Source organism: Propithecus coquereli, unplaced genomic scaffold, assembly GCF_000956105.1.
Source record: "Propithecus coquereli isolate 6110/MARCELLA unplaced genomic scaffold, Pcoq_1.0 Scaffold533, whole genome shotgun sequence".
NCBI classification, from domain to species: domain Eukaryota; kingdom Metazoa; phylum Chordata; class Mammalia; order Primates; family Indriidae; genus Propithecus; species Propithecus coquereli.
Window position 1 is genome coordinate 1,932,536 of NW_012151208.1, and position 17,806 is coordinate 1,950,341.

A 17,806-nucleotide genomic window follows, 5' to 3' on the forward strand; every position below is an offset into this window, starting at 1 on the left:
CCCTGATGGACTTGAATATGTACACAATCCTGAAAAGACTCAAGCTTACCACTGGAAAACACTGAGTCCTTATACCCTCTGCCTGAAATACCACCCCTGCTCTCTGAGGACAGCTTCCCTCGCAGCCCTCCAATCTCAGCCTAAATGCTCTCTCTTCAGAGGCCTTTGCCTGCCCTAATTCTTTTTCACCCTAACTCTCTATTTAATTTCTTTACATAACTTCTCCCAATTCACGTATGTATTTATTAGTGTGTTCGACTTCTCTGTGAAGCACATGGGCACGAACCTGGCCTACCTTGCCCCCTGCTATAGCCCCAGCTCTTAGCACTGGACCTGGAGGATAGTGAGTCCATAGTAACAGTTTGTTTGGTAAATGAATAAATGAAATCAGACATCCACAGTTAGGATTTGTTAGGTTATTCAAGTTTTCTAAATTCAAATCTAAGACTTATCTCAATGTGGCAGCAAATTCTAGACATCAGGTAATCAGGTGTGACATAATCAAATGAGTTTAGACTTTTGCCAAAGCATGTTGACCTGGATGTTTTAACAATTAATTATTAATAGCTTAGGCAGGCACATACATATAGAGAGAGTTTTAAAAATTAGCAATTAGTAATTTTTTTAAAGAACAAAAATATTTTTAAAATTCTCCCTTTTTTCATATTTTTTCCTTTTTTCTCATTTTCTCTTTTTATTATATCCCTCATTTCTGGCCTGAATATTAGCTCTTCTGCAGACAAAAATTAAAGAATAGTTAAATGATTGCAAAGTTTTTAATGTATAACATTTCAATTTTTGTTTTCAATAATTTACTTGAATAGCACCAATTAAATCTTCTCAAAGTATAAGAAAAATGTTTAAAATTTTTATAATGGTCAACATAATAGGTTTCGTTACTTTCTTTTTCCTAATTTCTCTACTAAGTTGTCCTCTGTGATGTCAAGTTGGCTGTTTTATGGTTTAGAGGTGCAGTCCCCAGCCCCTGGGTCGTGGACTGGTACCCATCTGTGGCCTGTTAAGAACTGGGCTGCACAGCAGGAGGTGAGAGGCAGGTGAGTGAGTGAAGCTTCATCTGTATTTACAGTCGCTCCTCATCGCTTGCATCACTGTAAAAGTTCCACCTCCTGTCAGATCAGCAGGGGCATTAGATTCTCAAAGGAGTGTGTGCTCCTTATGAGAATCTAATGCCTGATGATCTGAGGTGGAGCTGAGGCAGTGATGCTAGTACTGGGGAGCAGCTGCAAATACAGATTATCGTTAGCAGAGAGGTTTGACTGCACAATAAATGTAATGCGCTTGAATCATCTTGAAATCATCCTCTACCCTGGTCCGCGGAAAAATTGTCTTCCATGAAACCCATCCCCAGTGCCAAAAAGGTTGGGGACCACTGGTTTAGAGTATATTTACTAACCCACATTAGCATCAGAGGCCTAGCTGGTATCCACATTAATCCTGATGTGATTCCTTAAGCAATTTTTGAAGCGATGCTGAATACTATCCTTTGAACTTTCTAAAATATTGTTCTCCCTAAACCTGATTACTCCAATGGTTCCATATTAATTCTTATTTGAGAAAGCAGTGTCAACAAAATAACAAAGCAAGTATTTTATAATGAGAAGTTCAATAAGTGAAGAAGGTGATGTGATAAAAATCATAATGGACTTAATATAAAATGGAATTTTCTTATTTGCAAAGTAATATTTTTTTGTTGTCTTGGTCCAATATACTTGACTGACGACTGTCCAGCTTGTCCCAGTTGACATGCAAACTGACAAGCCAATCACTGAATAGGTCTTTCTCATTTCTGCCAAGAAGCTCTTTTTAATAGCATGTGAAATGAAAACTCCATGCTCAAGGCTGAATCGACACCAGGCATAAGATTAAGTCTAGAGTGTTGTAGAAATCACTGCAGAGAATGCCAACTCCAAAACACTCACCCCCAACCTGGACAAAGCACGAGAGAGTACACTGAAGGGAATAATGCTGCCCTGGCCCCCAGGGGAGGGACCAGATGGGACCTAATAGCTCTTTTCTACCACTAATTTCTATGATAATTCTAAGTTGCCACATGGCATATGTATTTTTTTTTTAAATCTAAAGGCAGAATATCAGTCAATGAAGTGACCGGGATTTTAATGAAAGGTATTTTTCATGAACTGTATCTATTCACACAGTGTATTTCTTACCCACCCTCACCCCTATCCGCTAGCATCGAATCACTTACTATTAGGTTGGGAGAACTATACATAAAGAGGTCAAACACAATACATTTTTTAATCATTATCAATACCAATCATAAACTAAGAGATTCTAAATATTATCAGGAGGTCAGATATTTTTTGCAGCAATTTTATGAAGTCACTCATCTTAATCTCTTTTTCTTATAGTCTGAGGTCATGTTTGGATTTAAGGATTACAGCATGCCAATTAATGTTTGAGAAAAAAATTACAAAAGTGAAATTTATTTTTAGAAACAAAATGAGGAACTAGAGAAAGATATATTAATGATATGGGGAAATAACAAAAGAATTTCTAGCTATTCTTACTGTTGAGTCCAAATACAACTTTGTTAAGAATGCCTTTCCCTCTCTTCCCAACCAGATGCAATTTCTCCCTCCTCTGACCTTCCAGGACTCTATTTGCACTTCTCAGGTGGCACTTGCCACATTCTTTGATTTATTAGAGTCATTTCATTTGCTTCTGGTTTCTGGTAGGCGCCCTGAATGAGACTGTTACATTTTGCTCACCATTCCACCTGATACACAATGGACTGCAACAAATAGAGAGGATACAGGAAGAGACTGAATTTGGCAAAAAATACCTAAGGAAATAGGAGCATCTCATGATAGTCACAGCTTCTCAGACACAAACTTATGTGTGTAAATTATAAAAATAAATTCTTCTTAAGTTCAATGCAGTGCAAAATTATTACATTTAATATAAATTAACAAATGGTATGAAAATCACATTATGTTATTTTCAACATAGATTAAAAAAAATTCTTCCCTCTTCAACTTAGGTTTTAATACTTACCTCTGATGAAAAACTGACAGGAATCTCGATTCTGGCATGGTTAATCAGTTACGAATTTAAAGCAAAAAGATACAAGCTCTGGTAGAGTGGGATGAGGCACTTCACAGCCCTGCTGGCATTGATGCAAGTGGCACATATAAGGCTTGGCAGCAGCTTCCCACTGACTATGGCTCCATCAAACAGAGGCCCAAAAAATGGAATCTGTTGATTCAAAATGGAAAAATACTTAATTTTCAAAAACGAGTAAAAGTCAAATCAAAGCTATGAGAACAGCTGATTGATGTCTGAGACCTGAAATGTGTACAAGGCTGTCACTCACAAAGCAGTTTCCCTCAATTGGACACAGGTCAAGGGCTTTCAGGTGAAGCAGGATTGCTCCACAACGCCCCTCTACTAGGAACTCTCCAGCAAAACTTTCAATAATAAATTATCACCAGGTTATTTTTTTTTCTTCTGCTATTATTTACAGAAATGACATTACTCTTGCTAAGTGCTTACGACATGTCGATTATGCATGGTACACAGATACGCTTCACTGCACAACACTAGCCTTGCATTCTCTTGACACCAGTTTTGGAATTGGTAATGTTCCTGTCATGGGTTCCGATGCACATTAACTCCTAAAGGAGATGATCACTATCCCCGTCAACAACCGCAAGGTCTTATTTACAGTCCTCATTCTTCTTGAACTTTTACCCCTCTCCTTCCAAGACACTGAATTATTCTTATCTCTTTCTACTTCCTTAATAGAGAATTGGCTTTCCGTAGCCATTTCTACCATGTGGGCAACCCACAAAGTTTTTGCGCCTGTTTTGGATTTCTTTCTTAGCTTTCATTTTTTTTTTCCCCATTAGAATTTCACTAACTCCATTCATTGATAGGAAGATTGTAAGCTCCATGACTGGGTCTGCCTTTAAAATCTTATATTCATTCACTTTTTCACTCATTTATTTATTCAAAAATATGTATTATTGTGATAGATGCTGTTCTAGTCATTGGGGACAAGGCAGCAAATAATACAAAAAGCCCTGATTTCATTGACCTTAAAGTTTCTTGGAGCTTTAAGAGAATAAGCAGTACAAACATATAAAATAAATGACAGGTAGTAAAAGTGCTAAGGTGAAAAATAAAACAGGGAAGAACAATAGAATTTTTTTTTTTTGGTGTGTGTGGGAGGTCTCTAATTTAATCAAATAACCAGGGGAACACTTTAAGGAGAAGATAACATTTCAGTAAAGACCTAAAGGAAGTGAGGGAATCAACCACAAGCTTTGAGGACATCTGATGGAAGAAATTCCAAGCAAAGGAACAGCAAATGCACAGCGCTTGTGCTGGAAGTGGAATTAGTATGTTTATGCAAGAGCAAGGAAGCCACAGTGGCTAGAGCTAAGTGAGTGAAAGAAAGAACAGAAGGAGATAAAGTTGGACAGGTGACAAAAGAGGGGCCTTGTAGGAAATTTTAGGGTTCTGGATTTCTACTCTGAGCAAGACAGAAACCACTTAGAGGGTTTAGGGAAGTAGAGGATATGATCTACATACATTTTGTTTTTTTTTTGAGACAGAGTCTCACTCTGTTGCCCAGGCTAGAGTGCCGTGGCATCAGCCTAGCTCACAGCAACCTCAAACTCCTGGGCTCAAGCGATCCTACTGCCTCAGCCTCCGGAGTAGCTGGGACTACAGGCATGCGCCACCATGCCCGGCTAATTTTTTCTATATATTTTTAGTTGTCCAGATAATTTCTTTCTATTTTTTTTAGTAGAGGGGGGGGGGGGGTCTCACTCTTGCTCAGGCTGGTCTTGAACTCCTGAGCTCAAACAATCCGCCCGCCTCGGCCTCCCAGAGTGCTAGGATTACAGGTGTGAGCCACCATGCTCTGGCCTAACCTACAATTTAAAGGTAATGTTCTGGCCCCTGTGTTGGGAAAACTACAAAGGGGAATTACTGAGACCAGCTGGGGAACTACTGAATAATTCCACAAGAGATGATGATGGATTGGATCAGAATGGTAGCAGGGGAAGTGGGGAATTGTGGTGGGTTTCTGGCTGTATTTTGAGGGTAGAGTTGACAGGATTTGTTGAAGATTGTTAATGAGGTGAGAGAGAGAGAGGTTTTCAAGGATGACGCCACGGTTTCTGGTCTGGCAATTGGAAGGCTGGAGCTACTTTTTCCTAAAGTGGAGAAGACTGAGAGGGAGCCTCATTAGTTCAATTTTAGACATGCTAAGTTAGAGATGGCTATTAGGTACCCAGCAAGGACGTATTGATGAGGGGCGTGGATATACCAGGCTGGAAGTCAGAGGAGAGGCCCGGGCTAGCAATATAAATATAAGAGTCATTCATTTACAGATGGTGTTTCTAGCCATGAGATTAGATGACATCACCAAAAGAGCAAGAGAAGCAGCTCAAGGACTATATCCTCTGGCTCTCCAATGTTCAGAGGTTGGAGACATGAAAAACAATTAGAAGAGAAGACAGAGAAGGAATGGCTAGAGATGGAAGAGGAAAATTTCCAATGATTAGCACTGCACCCGGCACACAGTTAGAATGCAAACACCTGCTAGATGAGTGAAATTAATATCTTAAACAATTTAAATTAATGAATGTGAGTCTCCATCCCAGGTCTTTTGAATTCTCTCAACAATTATTTATTTCTAAAACACCCTTTCTGTCACTGGCATGAGGGGAGGGGTTTGGGATACAACAGTGAATGAGACTGTTGTTACCCATGAGGAGCTGACATGATAAGAAAACTATGGACTGATATTCCTCAGCAAAGATGCAAAAATCCTTTACAAATTTTTAGCAAATTAATTCAGCAATATAAAAAAGGGACAATATATCTTGACCAAGTGGAATTTTTTATAGGAGCTCAAGGGTGTTTTAACATTCATAAATCCATCAATGCAATTTACCACATTAACAGAATACAGAAGAAAAACTATACTACTTTCTTAACAGATACAGAATAAGTATTAGATAAAATTCAATTCTCATTCATGATTTAAAAAACCAAACAGAACAAAAACTCTCAGAAAACTGGGAATAAAAGGAAACTGCCTCAATTTAATGAAATCTTAAAGGGAAAAAATACGATATCATAATTAATGATGAAATATTAGATGTTTTCTACCAAGGATCTGAAAAGGCAAGGATGACTATGCTCACCTCTTCTACTCAACATTTCTGAAAGTCCTAGTCATTACAACAAGGAAATATAAGAGAAAGAAAGAAAAGGGAGAGGGAGAAGAAAGGAACATAAAAATTAGAAATAAGTAAAATTGGCTGGGCATGGTGGCTTAATCCCAGCACTTCGAGAGTCTGAGGTAGGAGGACTGCTTGAAGCCAGGAGTTCAAGAAAGAAGTAACATTATTTTTATTCACAGATTAACATGATTATGTACATGAAAAGTCCAAAGGAATTTATCTAGAACTAATAAGTGAATTCTGATAAGTTTCAGGATACAATATATCCCCCAAATCAGTTATATTTCTTAATCTTAGCAACCAACAATTGAAAAATAACATTTAAAAATGCTATTTATAATAGCATCAAAAACCTAGAATAAATTTGACAAAATATTTACAAGGCATCTATACTGAAAACTACCAAACAGTGCTGAGATAAATTAAAGATAATCTAAATAAATAGAAAGAGGTACAATGTTCTTGGACTAGAAATTTCAGTATTTCTAAGATGTCAGTTTTTCTACAATTGAGCTACAGATTCAATAAAACCCAATCAAAATTCTGGCAAGCTTTTTTTGTAGATATTTACCAGCTAATTCCAAGTTCATATGGAAATGAAAAGACATAAATTAGTTAAGACAATAATAAGAAGACTTATATTACCCGATTTCAAGGCATACTATAAAATTATAATAATTAAGAAACCATTATAGCAGCACCAAGATAAATATTTCAATGGAACAGAATATAGAGTCCAAGAATACAACCACATATATATGATAACTGATTTGCAATAAAGGCAGCATATCAATTTGGTGGGGAAGGGGAAGTCTTTTTCAATAAAGACACTGGAACAACTGGATAGCCATATGGAAAAGTGAACCCTGACCTTCACCTGATTCCACAGACAAAAATGAGATGAATTATAGACCAAACTATTAAAGCAAAAACCATAAAGGTTCTGGAAAAAAACATGAGAAAATCTTCACAACCTTAGGTAGGCAAGGATTTCTTAAAATACAAAGGGCACCAATCATAAAAGAAAGAAAATAAAATGGACTTTATCAAAACACTAGAAATTCTGCTCATCATGAAAGTGAAAAAGGCAAGTTATAAAATTCACCAAACTGGACATAACCCCCAGGTCCATCCACAGGAGAATGAAATCAAAAATTTGTGGTATGTCCACCCAATAGAATATTCCACAGTAATGAAAATGAACAAACTGTAACTACATGTAACATTATGGAAATGACCCAAATACAATGCTGACTGAAAGAAACAGATACAAAGTCATATTATATAATTCCATTCATAGAACGTTCGAAAACAGATAAAACTGATCAATGGTGACAGTAGTCAGAATAGAGGCCATCTTTTCGGGAGATTAGTGATTGGAACGGAGCATGATAGAGACTTTTGGGGTGTGGCAATATCTGATATTTTGATCTGGGGTGGTATTACACGAATGTGTTCACTCTAAAAACATCCATCATGCTGTATACTTACAATTTGTGCTCTTTTCTTCATTAACATACATATATTTCAAAGGAAACATTTTCTAGAAAATAGCGAGAATATAAAGGATTTGAACAACACAACTAACAAACCCATCCTAATGGATACATATGAAATACTTTACCCAACAGTTACAGAAGACACATTTTTTCAAGCATGCAAAGAATGCTTTTTAAAAACTGACCATATTGTAGGCCGAGGATCCACAAATACAGTTGTCAGGGCCTAATGCCAACCTGGCATCTATTTTTGTATGGCCTGCAAGCTAAGAATGCTTTTATGCTTTTTACTTTTTAAATGTTGGGAAAAAATAAAAAGAGTATTTTCTGACCTGTGAAAATTATATGAGATTTAAATTTCAGTTTATAAGTAAAGTTTTATTGGAACACAGCCACACTCATTCAATTACATACTGTCTATGGCGCAATAACAGCAGAGTTGAGTAATTGGAACAGACAATGTATGGACCACAAAGCCTGGAATATTTACTATCTGGCCCTTTACAAATAATGTTCAGCAAACTCTGGTGTAGGTGATAAAGCAAGTCTCCATACATTTCAAGGGGTTAAAATTTCCCAATCTATATTCTGTGCCCAAAAAGCTATTGACAACAAACAACAAAAGGATAATTAGCACAAATCTCTATGTTTAGAAATTAAGAAATATACTTCTAAATAACTCATGGGTCAACAAAATATCAAAATGGAACTTTAACAATATGTTAAGCTAAGTTATAATGAGAACAGGAGATATTATAACATATTACAGCAGTACCTATAGGGAATGTGTAGAATTAAATGCTCACTTTAGAAAGGAATAAATGCTGCAACTTAATGAGTCAGGCACTCATCTCAAGTATTACTGAAAAACTAAAAGAATCAAACTCAAAGAAACCAGAAGGGAAGAAACAATAAAGATAAAAGTAATAATTAAAGAAATAGAAAACAAACACACAAAAGAGAGGATAACCAAGATCAAAAGTTGGTTCTTCTAAAAAAGATTGATGGGCCTTTGAAAATGCGAATCAAGGAAATAAAGAAAGCAGAAACAACTAACGTTAGAAATAAAAAGGGATACATATAGATACTTAGAAAATATGCATAGCTTATGCCTATAAATTTGAATTTAGATGAAATGGCCAAATTCCTAGAAAAATATAATTTAGCAAATATAGATACAAGATGATATATAAAAACTAGGTTAATTCTATGAGCTTTGAAGTAATTGAATCACAGTTGAAAACAATTTTTTAACAAGGAAAAGCTAGCTCAGATGGTGTCACTAGCAAATTCTACAAAACCTTCAGAGAACAAATATTATTTTAGAGAAACTTCCAGAGTATAGGAAAAGAGAAAATAAACTCATTTTATTAGGCTAGTGCAATCTTAATACCAAAATGAAGGGCCAATCTCATTCATGAACACGCATATGAAAATATCAACAAAGTATCAGCAAATCAATTGAATAATGTGCAAAAATAATACAATATCATGACCAAGTTCGATATATCCCAAGAATACACATGTGGGTTTTCATTAAAAAGTCAATCTGTATGCTTAACCACATTAATAGACTGAATGAGAAAAGTTAAATGATCATCTCAAAAGATGTTTAAAAAAGTGTTTCATAAAATTCAGAATTCATTTATGAAAAAGAAAAATTCTTAGCAATCTAGGAATAGAAGGGAACTTCCTTAATCTGTCAAAGAATATCTATCAAAAACTACAACAACTACTAAATGATGAAACATCGAAAGCCTGATGTGTGAGACTGTGAAGGAGGGAAGAATGTCCCCTTACATCACATCTATCAACACTGGCACTGGAGATCCCTGCCAACACAGTAATGCAAGAAACAGAAATAGAAGATTATGAATTAGAAAGGAAGAAGCAAAACTATCATTATTTCAGATGACATGATTGTATTCACAGAACCTCCAAAAAAAATCTATGGAAAATGGTCAGGATTAATAAGAGAGTTTATCAAAGTTGGTATATATGGAATAAATTCATAAAAATCCAAATGCATTTCTTTCCACTAGCAAAAAATGGTTAGAAAAGGAAATGATATTATTTACAATAGCATAAAAATATGAAGTCCATAGGAATAGATCTAACAAGGAAAGTATAAAGAAAATTACAAAACTTTATTGAGAGATGTTAAAGTCATCTAAATAAATGGAATCATGTATTTCTTTATGGACCAGAAGACTCAATATTGTTGTGATTTCCCTGCCTGGGATGATTTATGGATTCCATGTAATGTATGTGTGTACCTTGACAAGCTGACTCTAATAAAACATTTATAGAAATGAAATAAGACTAAGAAAAGCCAAGGCATTCTTGAGGAATAACAGCAAGATGTATTCTAAGCTGTAGTAAGAAACACAGTGTGACACAGGCACACTGGCCCAGTGGAGCTGACGGAAGGTGAACAAAGACACAGCCTCCCACGTGCATGATTATTGTCGAAAACTCACTTACAGGGCTAACTGGACATACTGCCCTATGAGATGGGGTATTAACCTATAATATACGGTATGTCCTTGGAACCAGGGACCAACAAATGGTGGCATTTCTTCCATAGCTAGAATACTCAGATTTAGTGTGGGGGCCTCTCACTTTACTCCTCCTGACCCACATATAATTTTTTTTCTCCTGTTCCTATGATGCTAGTCTCTGATTTTAGTTTTTAGTACTTAAGGGAACAGCACTCCTACCAGAAGATGACACAGTGTTCTCCTGAGTTGAAAGTAGAAACTGCCACCAGCTATTTCAGGCTGCACAGACCGTTGGACACTGAGGAGGTAAAGGAAGCTCCAGGGTAGACCGGGTGAGTGGTCCTGCCCAGAGGAAATGGTGCTGCTGCTGCACAAGTCGCATGGGGAAAGGGTTCTCCTGGGGCACCCCTCCTGATCCCACGCTCAGTGGGAAATTTAATGGAAGACCACATCAAGCACCAGCCCTAATCAGAACCTTAACTCAGCATTTCACCCCTGCCAAGCATGGATATTCACAACCACCTCAAGTTTCTGAGTGACTCGTAAGTGCCCTCTCCTAGCATGATGACCAAAGCTTGGGGATTAATGAGATTTTCCATCACTGTTGACAAAGTGAATTTCCTTACCAGCCGCAAGTCAGGAGATGCACGTGGAGCCCCTATTGTGTGTTCCTTGACTAAAGAAGTGGAGCTGTGAGGCGAAGTGCAAACGCAGAAAGTGAAGCCCACACTTTCTCCTTATCAGGCCTGGGTCCAGACAAAGACACTTTCACACCCAGGTTTTCTTCTCGGTCAGATATTGCAAAAGCAAAGAAAGCTTTTTGCAGAGAAGTGATGACACTGAAGTTCATGTTGCAACACCGCCCAGCATGCCAGCACAAGGCTGTGTCCAGTTGCTGAAGCGAGGACTAAGTAAAATCTTTGGAACACAGAAAATGATCTAAAATATCCATTTGATTTGTGGGAATTAATCTTTTCAGGACTCAACTGAGACATCTTTGATGTTCCAAAGCGGGAAAACAAACAACTGTACTCTCTTCAAATTCCTTACTGATAACCTCCAGCTTCTGGAACTGGAATATTGCCACGTATGGGCCTACCAAGGTCCAGGCCACCTTGAAAATTATACATGAAGAGTATGGGTGGCCTGACTTACCTAGTTTGGTCAGTTATTCATCCTATTTAAAAACTGCAGATATTGTGTTCCTAACAAAGATATGACCATGATTTCTGTGTCCAGCTTTTGGACACTGTCTTTATCATGCAAGAAGTAGATGACTTAATACAAAGGTCTAGGATTCGAGTTTCTCCCGGACTACACACATATGCCTGTGATGTGAACACAGGACATGCAGAACCATACCAAGATAAGCTGTCCTTCATTAATAAGCATCTGCATACAGGTATGAAAACTAATACCTTTCTACTCTTAAACAGATTCAGTCTACTGGGATTCAGATTCTGGAATTGGTCTGGCCCCTCAGAACCAAGTACCCTTGGATAAATTACTTACACCTACACCAACTACGTACATATTCGGAGCACAGGGGCAATGTTATCTGCCCTACTAACCTCACAGAGTGACTGAGAGGTTCAAATGTCATTTAATCCCAAAAGTGTGTTGCAAGTAGTACTGTCCTAATGAAAGACAAGGTAGAAAAATTATATAATTTTCAGATAAGGGTAAAAACTATGAGAGAAATTTAAGGTATATTTCTGAGAAAGATAATGTCTAATTCCATATATTTTTATCTCTATATTATATAAATAAGTTCTGTAACACATTAGACAATAAATTTTGGGAAAAATGGATAATCAGAAGACTAAAATTTTGCCTAAAAATTCTGTAGACTACATAGATCTTTCTGGGTCTACAGGGGCAGAGATTTCACATGTTATCTGTTTAGTAGTTACTTATTTTCATCAAAGTTCTGCTAAGGGCTGTGGGGGAACACAGATATGAATAAGTTGGGCTCTTACCTGTAAGTAGTCTGCAGGGGAGATAAAACTATGTATTCAAGAAGGCAAAAAAAAAAAAAAAATGAAGGAAAAAAGTTTTAGAGAAGACAGAGATCAAATGTTCTGACACCACAGAAGAGTTCTTTTCTAGCCAAAGAAGGTTTCATGTGGGAAGTGGACATGACTGGTGGGTATTGGCAGAAATTCATGGTGTAAAACAGGAATGAAAAAGTGAGGTGGGACTGGCTCTTTTTGCTAAGGCAATGTTTTCCAAAATGCATTTCATGAGATATTAATTAAGCTGAGTGCTAGTTGGTGTTACATGAACTCTGCCTAGTTAATGACAAAGCATTACAGATAAATAAACAGAAAGACTGTGGCTAGAACAACGCAAAGGGCTGCAGAGAGCTCCTGAGGGACCCCCGATAGCAAAGTGGAGATGTAAGAGGTGGAGCCCCAAATGAAGTATATTGATATATTTTTGGATTAATTAGGAGATTATACTAAGAAAAGATAACAAATGAAAGACAAGGGGTTTAAAGGCCCATGAACGGCTACTGCGGAAGTCCCTCTTTCTTCAGACTCATGAAGCTCATACCCATCTCAGGGACTTTGCTCTTCCTGTCCTCTCTGCATGATGCTTGCTGAGGGCTGATTGGCCTGCTTCATGTGGGCTCAGTTCAATTGCCCCCTCCCCAGGGAGCTTCTACCCACCTGAATCATTATGTAATGCCCCCTTTACCCCGGATAATTTCCCTCACTCTGAAGTGAGCTCTGTCCGATGTTAAAATAGTTACTCCAGCTTTCTTTTGATTAGTGTTAGCATGGTATATCTTTTCCCATCCATTTATTATACTTTTAATCTCTGTCTTTATATTTAATGTTCTTATAGAAAACATACTGCTGGGTTTTGTTTTTTCTTTTATTAATCCACTCTGACAGTCTTTATCTGTTACTTTAGACCAATGACATGTAAAAGGTTAGTGACATTGATTAATCTCTATCATCTTGCTATATTTTATTCATTGCCGTAATTCTTTTCTTTTTTTTTTTTTGAGACAGAGTCTCACTGTGTTGCCCGGGCTAGAGTGCCATGGCATCATCCTAGCTCACAGCAACCTCAAACTCCTGGGCTCAAGCCATCTTCTGCCTCAGCCTCCCTAGTAGCTGGGACTACAGGTATGCGCCCCCATGCCCGGCTAATTTTTTCTATGTATTTTTAGTTGTCCAATTAATTTCTTTCTATTTTTAGTAGAGACGGGGTCTTGCTCTTGCTCAGGCTGGTTTCAAACTCCTGAGCTCAAACAATCCGCCCGCCTCGGCCTCCCAGAGAGCTAGGATTACAGGCATGAGCCACCACGCCCGGCCCATTGCCGTTATTCTTTGTTTCCTTTTTTGTCTTCTACTCTTTTTGTGCCCTCTTTAGTTTTAACTGAGCATTTTATGTGATTATACTTTTTTCCTCTGTTAGCATATTAATTATAATTCTTTTTTTTAACTTTTTTTAGTGTTTGCCCTGAGTTTGAAAATACATTTACAATTAATCCAAGTCCACTTTCAAATAATACTATACTGCTTCACAGGCACCTTATGACAGAGTACAGCCAATTCCTCCCTCCCATCCTTGTAACACTGCTGTCATTTCTTACTTATCCATAAGCTATAACCATCAAGTAATATTTGGAACATATTGGGTTTTTTTTTGTTTTGTTTTACTTTTTTGAGATAGAGTCTCATTCTGTTACCTGGGCCACAGTCCCATGGCGTCAGCCTAGCTCACAGCAACCTCAAACTCCTGGGCTCAAGCCATCTTCTGCCTCAGCCTCCCTAGTAGCTGGGACTACAGGCTTGCACCACCATACTCGGCTAATTTTTTCTAATTTTTTTTTTTTTAATAGAGATGGGTCTCACTCTTACTTAGGCTGGTCTCAAACTCCTGAGCTCAAGCAACCCTCCTGCCTCGGCCTCTCAGAGTGCTAGGATTACAGGCATGAGCCACCGCACCTGGCTCAGAACATACTGTTATCTGTTTGATCAATTAAGAATAAGAAAAATAAAAGTTTCATTTTACCTTCGTTTATTCCTTCTCTAAAGCTCTTCCTTTCTTTATGTAGATCCATGCTTCTGACATACCATTTTCCTTCTTTTTGATAAATTTAATTTAACATGTATTGCATGGCAGGTCTACTAGCCATAAATTCTCTCAACTTTTGTTTGAGAGTGTCTTTCTCCTTCACTTTTAAGAATAATTTCACTGGATTGGTGGTTTTTTTCTTTCCCTTTAAATATATCCACTTTCTTCTTGATTATGTAGTTGATAAAGATAAGTCCTATTTAATTATAATCCTTGTTCTCCTGTAGCTGTCGTTTTTTTCTCTGGTTTCTTTCAAGATTTTCTCTGTTTTTGGTTTTCTGCAGTTTGTATATGATATGCCTAGGTGTAGATATTTTGGTATTTATCCTGCTTGGTGTTCTTGGTACTTCCCAGATCTGACTGTAATTAATTTTGAAAATTTCTCAGACATTAAAATTTTAAGTATTTCTTTTCTTTTCATTCTTTCTTCTCCTTGTATCCCTGTTACATGTAGTCACACTTTTTGTAACTGTCCCATAAGTCTTAGATGTTCTTTTCAGATTTTTCAACATTTGTCCCCTTTGCATTTCAGTTTCAAGGTCTCTTCTCTTCTCTTCTTTTCTCTTTTCAAGAGACAGGGTCTCACTCTTGTCACCTGAGCTAGAGTGCATGATTATAGCTCACGGCAACCTCAAATTCCTGGCCTCAAGCAATCCTCCTGCCTTAGCCTCCACAATAGCTAGGACCACAGGTATGTGCTACCACCCTGGCTAATTTTAAATCTTTTTGGTAGAGATAGGGTCTTGCTATGTTGCCCAGGCTGGTCTGTAACTCCTGGCCTCAAGCAATTTTTCCACCTCAGCCTCCCAAAGTGCTAGGATTACAGGTGTGAGCCACTTTGCCCGGCCAGTTTCAAGGTTTCTACTGACATATCTTTAAGCTCACAGTCCTTTGCTGAGCCATGTCCATTTTACTGATGAGTCTATCAAAGGTATTCTTCATTTCGATTACAGGGTTTTTGACTTCTAGTATTTCCTTTTAATTCTTTCTTGGACTCTCCATCTCTCTGCTTCCATTAGCTATCTTTTCTTGTCTATCATCTACTTTTTCCATTAGTGCCCTTGGCATATTAACCATAGTTATTTTAAATTCCCACTGTGACAATTCCCAAATCTCTATCATGTTTGAGTTGGTTTTGATGCTTGCTCTGTCTCTTCAAATTGTGTTTTCTGCCTTTAGTATGTCTTGTAATTTTTCACTGGAAGCTAGACAAGATGCATCAGGTGAAAGGAACTGAAGTAAAAAGGTCTGTAGTGTGAGGTTTATGTTTATATAGTAGGAGTTAGGCTGTGCTCATTATTTTCTGCAGCTGTAAATGTAGGTGCCAGAGGCTAAAATTTCCTCAGATGACCCTGCTGTTATCTCCCATGTTATCTTTGTATTTCCCTACAGAAATCTTCTTAAGTAAGATCTGCAATATTCAGTTCTTTCATCTGTATTCCCTGCTGTTATACGGGAGCCTGTTGATATGGTGGTAGGGTACTGGGGGAAGGGGAAGCATTCTATAGTCCTGGGATTAGGTCTCAGTCTTTTAGTGAGCCTGTGCTCCTGGCTGTAACCTTCACAAAAGCTTCTCAGTTTTGCTTTTTTGTCTCCCCCTAACCCCCAGGTTAGCTAGGAAGACTAGAAGGAGCTGGTGTTGGCTATTTCCGTTCCCCAAGTCAGACAGGCTATGTTAAAATAGTTTCTCTTGAGGGCAGATCTTGTTAAGAAGAACAGAATGCTTTGGGTATATTTCAAAATGGCTACTTTCCTCCTTTTTCTGCCAAAGCGTGGTGAATTTTTCTCCAGTCTTTACTGTAAGAACTTGGTAGGGCTTCTAGAGGGAAAACTCACAAAAGTGTGAGGGTCCCTCTAAGACTGGCCACTTTGACTCTTTAACTCCCAGAGTGGTCCACACCGAGCCTCCAGCAATTAGTCAATTATAATTACTATCCCGGTTTTGGTTTCCCAAAGGTTTTTGCTCTTGGGCTTCTGTTCTAATAAGTTGTGATTCTCTGTATCTCCTTGCCTGTCTCTCTGATTTCGGGGACAGGAGTTTGCCCTGTGAAGTCAATTCTATGATAGGTCTAAGAAGAATTATTGATTTTCAGTCTATTCAGTTTTTTTCTTGTTGTAAGGATGGGAGTGACCACTGCCAAGCTCCCTATATGCTGGACTGGAAACCAGAAGTCCCCCAATCTGACATAAAGCAGCCTCTCTTCTTGCCCATCCTATCACTCTGCTTTACTTTCTCCCAAACACCCATCCCTATTGGAAAGTCTCCGGTACAGCCATTCATATACTTATTTATGGGCTATCTCCCTTACTAAAATTTAGATTCTAGGAGAATGGAATGCCCAGGCTTTGAAACAGTGCCTGGCATAAAGCAGCCTCAATAGATATAAGCTACCTGCTTGACTGAATGAAGAACTCCGGCTCCCAAGGGTCTGACTGCTGGATATTAACCAACTCTGTTGTCCCTTTTCATGTTTCCAGAATAAAATCTGTTGTGACTGTCTTTTGCTTCATGGAGATAGATGCCTGAAAGGCCAGGGTAAAAGGGTGACAGGAGTGGCTCTGGGGTTTTCTATTTGGTGGGTTTGAGGAAAGGGTTCCACAGTTGAAACACAAAGATTTTAAAACTACAAAGATTGGGAAAAGCCATTCTGATATCCGTGACTGTAGCACAGAGGAAGCAGTCAAACTTGAGAAAACTCAAATGGGAACAAAGAAGGATGAGACGGGCAGTTCTACTAGTGGTGAGTAATAAGGAGCTTTTCCCTTTATGAAAGTACTGGGAGAAAAAGTGGGCACGTTATTTTCAAAGAGGAAAATCAAGCAGTAACACATACGCTAAAATCATCCAGTGTTGCCAGGTCCAGGCAATTATGACAACAACAAACAAATAAATAAGAAAATCAGAAAAAATAATCTTTTCCTTCTTCTATCTTTAGTAACACTATGCTTTTAAAAAGTTTAATTAAAATACATTCTATAAAAAAATAAGTGCACTTCCTCCTACAGCTTACACTAAAAGCAATCTAGTAATCAGCAAGGTGGAATTGTAATGAAAATATTCATGAAGAAAACAAAACAGCAAAAAACCCAATGATGACAAACAATAAACAAATAAATTTCAAATACAGCACAGAAAATACATCTCTAAGAATAGACTCTCTGATTCTGGGGCAGTAGGCTTTGTTTCCTTCTCACAGAGAAGTGCTATATGCTTCTGAGACCCCATCCCCCCTTGCCAGGCTAAATGGCCAACATGTGTGTGCCCATGTGCAGGAGCTCAGAAGCGGCATGCCGAAGGGTCTGGAAAGCCCTCTGTCTCCACTCAAAAGGCCCTTCCTGCTGAGGTAGCTCAGAGGTAGAGAATGAGAACTGCCTTGCTTCCCGACACAAAGCTGGGTCTACTACTTGCCATTTGGTACACATTTACACAGGCTGGTTGGCCAAAGGAGAGAGAACAGCAAACGAGAGGAAGATG

The 17,806-nt window shown here is 38.0% G+C and overlaps 1 protein-coding gene across 1 annotated transcript in view; it reads right to left on the bottom strand.

Moving 5' to 3' along the window:
* Positions 1 to 17,806, bottom strand: part of RALGAPA2 (Ral GTPase activating protein, alpha subunit 2 (catalytic)) — a 303,038-nt gene that overhangs the window by 74,528 nt on the left and 210,704 nt on the right. Inside the window, exon 37 of the mRNA XM_012657226.1 lies at positions 3,110 to 3,237. Within this exon, the coding sequence (XP_012512680.1) occupies positions 3,110 to 3,237 (128 nt within the window). The remainder of the gene's footprint in view (positions 1 to 3,109; positions 3,238 to 17,806) is intronic.